The following is a 10,275-nucleotide window of genomic DNA, read 5'->3' on the forward strand; positions in this document are numbered from 1 at the left end:
TGGTGCCCCCGGGCCCGCCCACACGCAGGCCCCCGCCGCCTGCGCCCCCTCCCGCTCTCCGGACGGCTCTTGCCGGGCAGTGGCCACGGCACGCTGACACAGCCACACCGCCCTCGCCGGGTGTGGACAAGGTACTTCTGCTCCTTTAAACACCGCCGTCTCCAGAGTTGGTCTGTGGGAGCAGAAGCAGCCCCGGGTCCTGCCGGCCACCGGGGTGCAGGACGCGGCGCGTGGGGACAGTCGTGTGGACTGAGGCAGGAGGGCCCGTGTCGGTCTCAGGAAGGTCCGGAGGCGGGTGGCGTGCCCCGTGGCGTGCCGGCGTGGCAGAGAGGGCGCCGCAGAGTCACCGCACGGCACTGGTGGAAGCAGAGCTCCGCGTCTTTGAGAGAGAAGCGGGCCGTGGGGCGGGAGGAGCCTCGTCACGCCAGTGGTGTGCTTGGAAGGCCGGCACGTGGCATGTGTGAGCGATCGCCGTTGCCTGGCGTGTTCTGGGCTCCGCAGACATGCCGCTGTCTCACACGGCGACGGTCACGGCGGTTACTTCATGCGTGTGCGGCACATGAGATACGTGTAAGTGGCTACCGGCAGGTGTCTGCAGTACTGCACGTTCAGACCGAGTGAGAGCCTCACTTCGTACGTGAGATTTGAAGGGGACTTTTATCAGAGCTGACGAGAACTTCAAACTTCGGGGACCGGCAGCTGGCCTGGTGGTTAAGGACACTGGACTCCCACGTGGCCAACCTCGTTTCGAGGTCCAGACTTGGCAGCTTGCTTTCTTTTTTTCTTTTCTTTTTATTTTTTTTGGGGGGAGAAGTTTCTTCACTATAGGGCCCATGTGCTCGCCAGACAGACAGAGACAGAGAGACAGAAAGCGAGAAATCACCCCCCAGGGGGGATGGTCACGCCGCTATCCCTTCTCCTCCATTCTCCTCTCGGGATCTTGGGCACGCACGCACACGCGCCCTGCGTGAGTTTTAAGCCACCGGGTCCGGGATGCGAACCGCGGTCGACTGCATGGGAGTCCAGCAACATAGCCATTACGCTAACTGCTGGTTCCCGCAGCTTGCTTTCTCACCCACCCCTGCCCCTTCTCTCTCGCTCTGTTCTTCTCTGGTCAAATTAAATAAGTAAAGTTAAAATAATTCTTTTTTAAAAAAAAAATGGAAAACGTTGTTTCCATGATGTGGATCGAAATGCTTTGGAAGAAGGCCTCTGTCCCGGGACGTTGCCTGCTGCTTCGTCAGTCGTCCACTGTGCAGGGCAGCACCTCGGAGGCCATGAGCCTGGAGGGAGGAGGAACTGGACCCACCCCTCCTGATAGGGAGGAGGTCACCAAGGGAACGACACTCCGGGGTCTGAGCCGTGATGTCCCGTGGTCATCCCCAGGGACACTACGCTCCTGTGACCTGCGGAGGCGTCGGAGCACCCAGATGTGGCCACTGCAAGGCTGTGCCTGTCATGCCCGGCTCAGAGGGAGGTGGGCCCTGGGCCCCAGGCGCATGGGTCAGGCGCCTGGTCACGGCACCTCTAGGTCGCCAGGCTCCGGCACCCCGCAGGAAGGGCCGCGGCTGGTGTACCTGAGTGGTGCTCTCAGCGTGTGGTAACGAACGTGTCCTCTCCCCTAGGCCGTGGAAAACCTCTGCTCTCACAGAGCCTCGCCCACTCTCTACAGACAGCTGCGCCAGGCCTGCGAGGACCACGTCCAGGCCCAGACCCTGCAGTTCCGAGGATATCCTTTTCTGGCCGGGACATTGCTGATCGTTACCTGAGTCTCTTCACACCGAGCGTTTGTGGGCTAAAGGGCTGATGCTCATTCTTAGTATTGAAATGACTGCTTTTTAAATTCTCCTTCATTTATAGAATGAAAATCTCAAACGTGTTCCATGACCCTGCACACACGCACACACACACGCACGCACACGTACACACGGGCTGTCTTCGTGAAACATTTACCATTTAAATTGCTGATCTTCTACGTGAAACATTTACCATTTAAATTGCTGATCAGAATTCAAAACGCATTTGCTGAGTCTGGTAGGAGAACTTGGGGAAGTTCTGGCAACGTCCCCCCAGCCCCACCCTCCACAGTGGCCATGAGCTCAGGGAGGGGTTTTCTGCAGCCTGGCAGCTGGGCGCCACCCTGCCCACCTCTCAGTTATGACTGGCAGGCGGCTAGGCGCGGTGACAGCAAGGCTGGGCTCTCACCAGTTTGGGAGGGAGGTTGTGGCGGAGGACCAAGGCCGGCCTCGGACCCTCGGTCTACGCGAGTGTTAGCCACTCTGGGCTGTGAGAGAGTCGGCCTCCCTGGGCCGCCAAGGCAGCCCTGTGTAGCCTGAGCCCTCGGAGTAACAGCCCTCACGTCCACTGCCAGCCAGCCAGAGCGCCCACGGTGGGCAGCGCCCCCTGTGTGCCCCATGCAGTTCCGCCCCACGCTGGGCTCTGGCGGCATGGTCGAGCTCCCCAGCAGCTGCAGGGACCCTGTGCATGGCTCTGGGGGAGGGATCAGAGCCGAGCTGGTGATGGCTGGAAATCTCTGGTGGCCGTTTGTCTGGGCCTCCATTTTGTTGTGTGTGGAACTGGGTGATGGGGCTACTGGTCTGTACGTGCTCTCGTACCTCAGCCCTCCCATCCCCTCGCCTCGGGAGGCTAAGCCAGTCCTAGGAGCCCTGCTGGGAGGTGCAGTCCCCGTCCTGATGCCGAGCCCCATGCAACGAAGCGACCTCCGTCTGGAGGGTGTTGGCAGGTGCTCCCCGCCCTGCTCGGCCTGCTGTCCCAGATAACACTGAGCACGCAGGGCCTTTGGGAGCCTGGCCAGAGGCCCACGTATCTCGGGAGGCACCCGCGAAGGACCCCATATCACAGACGCTGCACCTGCCCGAGACCACAGCGTAGGGGCTGCTGGAGGGCCCAGTCCAGGGACACGCCCCGGAGGTCGGTGCCTGCACATCGTCTGGCCCCCAGGTGTGGCCATCAGCGAACCCAGCGCCTCGGGGATGACCAGGGCTGTTTTGTCCTAGTCCGGCTGTTGCCCCCATGTGCTTGAAGCGGCCCTGGGCACCCCTGCCCACTACCCTCCCCTGTGGACCGGCCTGTGTTGTCAATCGCTTGCTCACCATAGGCGTGTCCTGTGTGCTGCCCCGACGTGGGACCGGGGACGCACCTCCTGGTCACGGCCTGACCTGGGCCGTACGAGGGAGTCAGTGCTTCCGTGATTCTATGATGAGAACACAGTTACAAGATGGCCACTCGCTTCATAAAAGTAGGAGAAAACAGTCCTTGCTGGTGTCCTTGCTAGTCACGGGGCATCTCGGGTGCCAGGTAGGAGCGAGGGGGGCGGGCATGCTCTGTGTGGCATTTAGGGTGGGACCTGGAGCCACGGCATGAGGCATGAAGCAAGTGGTCCGTGCCACCTGGAGTGCAGGGCCCGAGGCCGAGTGGTTCATGTGACCTGGAGTGCAGGGTCGGAGCTGAGCCGTCCGGGTGACCTGGAGTTCAAGGCCAGAGCTGAGCTGTCCATGCGACCCGGAGTGCAGAGCCGGGGCCGAGCCGTCGTGCAACCCGGAGTGCAGGGCCTGAGCTGAGCCGTCCGGGTGACCTGGAGTGCAGGGCCAGAGCTGAGCTGTCCATGCGACCCGGAGTGCAGGGCCGGGGCCGAGCCGTCCGGGTGACCCGGAGCCCAGGAATGGTGGCATCTGGGCTGTGGTGAGCTGCAAGTCGAATCTGCATCTGCCTGCACTACAGGTTAACCTACACGTCTGCAAGCTTCTGAGGGTCTCGTGAGGATTTTTTCAGTAAAAAGACCAACATGCGGAAGAAGTCTTCAGAACGTTCATGGCAAGTGTGTGTTGTGAAGAAGCTGCATGGGTTAAAATTGGTTGTGCAGAAGAAGCTTGTACCATCGCCGCCGGTCTGAGCGGGACCTCATCTGAAGCACTAGCAAGGCAGGGCACCATGTAAGAAGCACCCCGTCAGAGTCGAACGAGGTGGACAGAAGTGAAGGCCAGATCTAGCGTGCAGCCTGGAGGAAGCGTTGTCAAAATCCAGCTGACGCTGGGACCAGCAGTTAGCGTAATGGCTATGTTGCTGGACTCCCACATAGTCAACCGTGGTTCGAGTCCTGGACTCCGTGGCTTAAACTCACGCCGGGCGCGTGCGCGTGTGTGCCCAGGATCCCGAGAGGAGAATGGAGGAGAAGGGATTGCGGTGTGGCCATCCCTCCCCGGGGGGGGGGGGGTGATTTCTCGCTTCCTGTCTCTCTGTCTGTCTCTGTCTCTCTGGCGAGCGCATGTGCCCTATAGCAAAAACCTCTTAAAAAAAAAAAAAAACAAAAAAAAGATTGTGGCTGTGATGCCTAGGGCTCTCCCCATGCCACGTTAAGTGCAGTGTTGCTGTCGCTGTGGTTGAGGCCTGCCTGGCTCACCTCGGAGGGCTGCTGGAGGACTCGGGCCCTGTGCCTCGTGCCCTGAGATGACGTAGGAGTGGCAGGTGCAGTCTAGCCCTGGGGCCTGGAGTTTGGGACCCGCAGGGTGGGAGCTGAGCAGACGCTTCACCGTGGTGCCAGGCTACCCCGTGCTCCGCTGAGGGACATAGAGGTGCTGGGGCGCTCTGCTGACCTGGGACGGCTCCAGGAGTTTCTCACTTAATGAGCACTCCACGCTGCACCGTCCCACCCTGCTGGGAGCCCACACCCGGCACACCCTCCTCTGTCACGGCAACACCTGACCTGTGGCGGTGTCGGAATGCCAGGCTCAGTAACCTTGCCGGGCTTAGGGGGCTGTGTGGCCTCGCTTTCCAACCCGCTGAGCCTCACAGTGGTGCAGACTGCAGTGGAGACACACCGGGGACACACACACCTGTTCTTGGTGAGCACGGAGTCGAAGCCGTTGGCTCTGCAGCCCCGCGTGGTGCCGTGATGGGTGCAGGTGCGTGGCCCGTGCAGCCGAGCGCAGAGGAGGTTCTGACTTGTGACGTCAGTGCTCCAGGGCCAGAGTGACGGGAAGTGAGGCAGTCCTTGTGCTCCGTGTCACCTCGCGACTTGCACCTGCGGCTCAAACCATCCCGTCCATGTCAGCACATCCAGCTGCCTCGACCGCCACGCAGCTGGCCAGGTCTCCACGTCCTTGCTGCATTGGCAGTGCCTCTTAGGGGGCAAGAAAGCCCCACAGGAGAGTGAGGCCAGGGCCACGGGGCATGGGGAGCAACAGAGGCCCCAGCCGGGCTCGAAGCTCCTCTCCCTTCCCAGAGTCCCTGCCGACTGAAGACGGCGGCACCTGCCTGCCCTGTGCATGCCTCACGTGACTGACGTGGCCGTCCTCGTGGGCCCGGAGGCTGTGCTTCTGTCCTGGCAGGCGTCAGGGAGCCAGGGTGCGGGCCAGGACCTAGGCCGGGAACGGAGCTCTGCCCACCTGCACTGCCGCTGCGCCTGCAGGGAGGGAGCCGTGCGGGGAGCTGTGCAGCTTCGGAGGTAGGCAGCTCTGTGCCGGCAGAGCGGCGTGGCCAGGTGGTGGGTGCCCGGGCGGCACGAGGCCTGGGCCACGGGTATGTTAGGAGTCCACGGTCTGGGCTTCTCGCAGACTGCACTGTGGCCCACTCTTAAAAACACCTAGGTGTCCAGCTGGGAATGTTTGTGACTCATTGTGTAAGTAAGATGTCTCAGCTCTCCGGGGGCCAAGGGTCGCCTGCAAGCCTCACTGCTCCTCCCAGCCGCCAGCCCCCCCAGAGCCATGGCCTTCTGGCCTGGCTGTGAGTCCCAACAGGCAAGGCTGAGAGCTGGCAGCAAAGGCGGGATAAGGAGAGGCAGGCTGTGGGGACCACCACGGCCATGCAGCCTCCGTAGGGGTGAGGATGCAGCCTAAGGGCCTTGGGTTGGTGCAGCCGGTATGGGCTGCTCTCGGAGCTCCGTGGGCTGCGCAGCGTGGAGACGGCGGGAATTCTCTCAGTCCCAAGGCCAGGAGTCGAGCCGGTGCTGCGGGGTCCACATGTGGGGAGGCCCACACGCGACCTGGTCCCTGCCTGTGCTGCTCACGGTGTCCTGTGCGGGGGGCTAGGTAGCTCTGGGGCCTTTGGTGCTGAGCCCTTTCTAACCCTTCACAGGGCTCCGTCCTCACAGTCCCCTCCCTCCCAAGGCCCCCTCCGTCCGTCACCTTCTGCACATGAGCTCCAGGAACACGTGTCCGCCACAGCCTGCTCCCTTCCTGGGTTCTGGTTTGTGGGCGACATGTGTGGTCGTTGGCGAGGGCTGAGGTCTCACTGGTGGTCGATGTTGGCATTCTCCTTAGCAGGTCTGCACAGACTCGCTAGATAGTGTCTTATTCTTAAAGAAGATTAACACGTGCTGGCAAGACCACTGCAGACAGATGGTAAGTGCGTGCGCTTCGTCACGGCGCGGGTTCACAGCCCACTCGCCCTGGACTTCTATTACTTGTCCCTGTTTATTTCTTCCACGCGGGAGAGACAGACGGCAGGCACCCCAGCAGGGTGTGAGCAGGACCCAGCTTGCCAGCCCGGGCGGCTACCCCAGGAGACCTTTCCCGGGGCCCAGCAGCACTCCACCATGCAGCCCTCTGTGGCCTGTCCTCATCAGGCCTCTGGGCTACCAGGCAGGTGACCTCAGGGCGGCCAGAGCAGCCAGACCATGTGTCCTCTTTAACTCAGCTGTCTTTGATCGAACCCCGGCCTCCCCCACCATGGAGGACGCAGACCAACCCAGAGCTGAGGCACAAGGTCCCCCATGCTTCTACTCAGGTCCCACGCTGCCCTCCACCCCCCGCGTGGCTGAGCAGCAGCAGAGTGGGCAGTGAGGAGGGCAAACGCCTCGGCCCTCCCAGGTGGGGCCTTGGCAAGCCGGAGTCAGTGAGAGCAGCAGGACCCAGGAGCTCCCAAACAGGGCCGATGGCTAGTCATCCAGCTGGGTTCCAGGCCTCCTGCAGCTGGACGGGCAAGGTCTTGGGCTTGCTGGATGCCTCACTGGGGTGACTCCGCTGTGTGCTGCATGAGCAGATGGCCCCCCTGGGCAGCTGGGCTCTGCTGTTTTCTGTAAGAGGTCTGCAGGAAACCATCTGCTCTGGGCCAGGGCCTTGGCAGATGCGAGAAATAGAAGACCTTCACACGAAGGTGTTGTCGATGTGGATCAGCCCGTCCCCACCGCCAGAGTGGCCGGCTCGGCAGGAGTGGGTATACTGGTGGAGCAGGAAGCACCTGATTTCCCGCGTCCTGTTCACACCACCTGCCCTATTGCGTCAGGACCTGCACCTGTCCCAGTGCCGCATCGCTGCAGAAAACGTTTTTATTTGTGCTAGAGAGCACGTGCACTTGGCAGAGAGATCGCCCCCCAGGGGAGGCCATGCTGCAGTCCCTTCTCCACGCCCTCAGTGTTTGGGCCGTGCACACACATGGACTGGTGTGATTTTCAAGCCACCGGTCCAGGACTCGAACTGCAGTCGGCCAGGCCAGTGCCACAACCTCCTGCCACCTGGGGGCCTGAGAGCTAATGTGTCTCGCCCAGGCATCTCCCGATCTGGTGTCATGCTCGGTAACATCAGGAGAGGGCCATGTGAAGGCCTCCCTTAGGCTACGTGCTTGAGCCCCGGGACAAGGCACAGCTGGGGCAGAGGCAGCCACCCTGTCTGCTGGGCAGCAGCGGGTCCGTCCAGGGCAGGAGCACGGACCAGAGCCCAGTCCTGGCTGCCTGCTGACGTCCCGCCTCCGGCCTGCAGATCATGATCAGAAGCATCTTCCTGTTCCTGGACCGCACCTACGTCCTGCAGAACTCCATGCTGCCTTCTCTCTGGTGAGTGTCCCAGCCACGGCCACACTGGCTATCTCAGCGGCATGTGTGTGGGAGAGACGGAGAGATGCCCCTCTTCTCACTTGTCTGACTCCTGCACACCCAGGGGTTCACGTGCTCTCACCCGCTCAGCAGCCAGGGCTGGGAGGGAGCTGGGCAGGCGGGGCCCCAGGTAGGAGGGTTCTGGCCCTTCCCCAGCCCACATTAGCCTCACCGCCAGGACAGCTGCTTGAGCATGTCCCTGTAACAGCCTGGGCCACAGCACGGCCCCCGCCCAGGACCCGGTCACAAGGAGAGGCAAGGGCCTCGGTCTCCTCCGGCAGCTTCAGAGTGAGCCTAGAGTGGCTCTCACCGGCCACAGCGCCCAGCTGGAACTCAGAGGGACTGCCAGCTGCTCGGAGTGGCCTCGGACACGGGGCTGTGGTTCCCCCAGCATCTTGTCACTTTCAGGGACTCACAGGTTGAGAGCTGTCCTGCGCCACCCAGGGTCACCTGGAGCCCTCCTCGTGGGCGCGCCCTCCCTGTGTGCCGGGGCTGCCCCAGTGTCATGCTGGCGCGTCCCGGCCCTCTTGCCCCCAGTGCTGTAGCAGTCCCTCCCGCCCTCCTGGAGAGCGGAGAGCTGTCGCACCCTCTCTGAGCACAGGTCCTTGGAGTGGCGTGCGCTCCGACGCCCCCCCACGTGCGCCGGCAGGCAGCCTGACCTCTGCTCTGGCCACACTGGAGTGACTCGAGTGAGCTGCCCGCGACCTGAGCCCCCGCACCCAGCAGGCACTTCACGTGACAACCTCACTGCGGTTTTGGACTCACTCCTCCCTCCCTTTTTTCCTTTTTGTTTTTAATTTTTGGTTTTTTAGTTAAGGTTTTTGCCACAGGACACATGTGCTTGTTAGAAGCAGGTAGATGGTGAAAGCGAAAGTGAGAAATCACCCTGGGGTGGCCACACGGCCTGTTCTCCATGGTCCTCTCAGGATCTGGGGCATGTGCACACACCTGGCATGATTTTCAAGCCTTCAGGTCTGGGACTTGAACCGTGGTTGGCCATGTGGGAGTCCAGCGCCTTAAGCAGCATGCCACCTGCTGGCCCAGTTTTCCTTCTCTCCCAAGTCCAGCACACCCTGGACACACCAGCCACACGGCCTGGCGCTGTACGGAAAGACGCGTCCCCGGGGAAGCACTGAGGAGGGACCAGCGGCCGCCACTGGACAGCAGCCATCCTGCGAGCTCTGCTCCCTAACTCCAGCCCCTCGGGCCTCCATGCGGCCTGACCATCCGCCCCCTTCGTAGGGAGGAAGGCACCGAGCTGGGATAACCTGGCCTCCCCAGACCTGGCCCTGGAGCCTGAGCTGGTCGTCTGAAGGGGAGGCCTGGCCAGATATCCAGCCACAGTGGCCAGCCGGAGCAAGGCACTGAGAGCCTCGAGGGCAGGGCCCGAGGACACTGTGGTGCGAGCCCAGCTGCGGCCCCCGAGCTGTGCACGTCACCTGGGTGTCCTCGCAGGGGCCATCTCAGCACCTCCCCTGTGACACTTTGCAACCCCCACTGGCCACACAGGCCGGTTTTCAGGGGTGCTGGTGCCCGTGTGGGGAGACAGCGGGCCGCGTTTCCTCGGGGTCCGTGCAGAGCGGCCTCATTCAGGACCGCAGAAGTGAGGAGGTCGCTTGTCTTGGTCCACGCAGGGACATGGGACTAGAGCTGTTTAGAAACCACATCATCAGTGACAAGATGGTGCAGAGCAGGACCATCGACGGGCTGCTCCTGCTCATCGCACGGGAGCGGCACGGCGACGCGGTGGACCGCAGCCTGCTGCGGAGCCTGCTGGGCATGCTCTCCGACCTGCAGGTGAGCGCCCAGCCCGCCCCAGGACCGCGCGGGACGCGGGTCTGCTCATAGAGACAGCTCCGGCAGCAAATGAGAGACAGAGGCCGACGTTGGTGCAGACAGTCTGGTGTAGACAGCCCGCAGAAGGGGACCCGAGCTCTACAGCGGGAGGGCCGAGCACGGCCGGGCAGTGTGGCCCAGTCACACAGCCTCTGCTGCGCGGGAGCCAGATGGGGAGCGCGTCTGTCGGTAACTTTCCTTTCTTAGGTGTATAAGGACTCCTTCGAACTGAAGTTTTTGGAAGAGACTAACTGTCTGTATGCTGCAGAAGGCCAAAGGTTAATGCAGGAAAGAGAGGTGAGCATGGGCCGTTGGGGACCGCCTTCCCTCGATAACTGCTCGGTCTCACGCTCACATCTCAGCCACAGCGTGACATCACTGACCCCTGGCGTGATCGCCATCCTTGAGATGGGAGAACTGGACTCTTGCCTTGGCTTTGCCCCTGCTCCTGAGTGCTTGGTGACGGACGTGCAGCGTCAACCCTGAGTCTTGTCATGAGAATGGCCTGGCCCCTGCGTGCTTGGTGACGGACGTGCAGCGTCGACCTGAGTCTTGTCATGAGAATGGCCTGGCCCCTGCGTGGTTGGTGACGGACGTCCAGCGTCCACCCG

The 10,275-nt window shown here is 62.2% G+C and overlaps 1 protein-coding gene across 1 annotated transcript in view; it reads left to right on the forward strand.

Annotated features, from left to right (window-relative positions):
- Nucleotides 1-1,625: 1,625 nt before the first annotated feature.
- The window catches only part of CUL4A (cullin 4A), a gene marked incomplete at its 5' end in the record, with an annotated part of 31,429 nt that continues 22,779 nt past the window's right edge, over nucleotides 1,626-10,275 (forward strand). The window contains 5 exon segments of the mRNA XM_014592049.2: nucleotides 1,626-1,729; nucleotides 6,290-6,359; nucleotides 7,716-7,789; nucleotides 9,463-9,625; nucleotides 9,872-9,961. Coding sequence (XP_014447535.1) covers nucleotides 1,626-1,729; nucleotides 6,290-6,359; nucleotides 7,716-7,789; nucleotides 9,463-9,625; nucleotides 9,872-9,961 — 501 coding nt within the window.

Source organism: Tupaia chinensis, unplaced genomic scaffold (assembly GCF_000334495.1).
Source record: "Tupaia chinensis unplaced genomic scaffold, TupChi_1.0 Scaffold000644_1, whole genome shotgun sequence".
Classification (NCBI taxonomy): domain Eukaryota; kingdom Metazoa; phylum Chordata; class Mammalia; order Scandentia; family Tupaiidae; genus Tupaia; species Tupaia belangeri.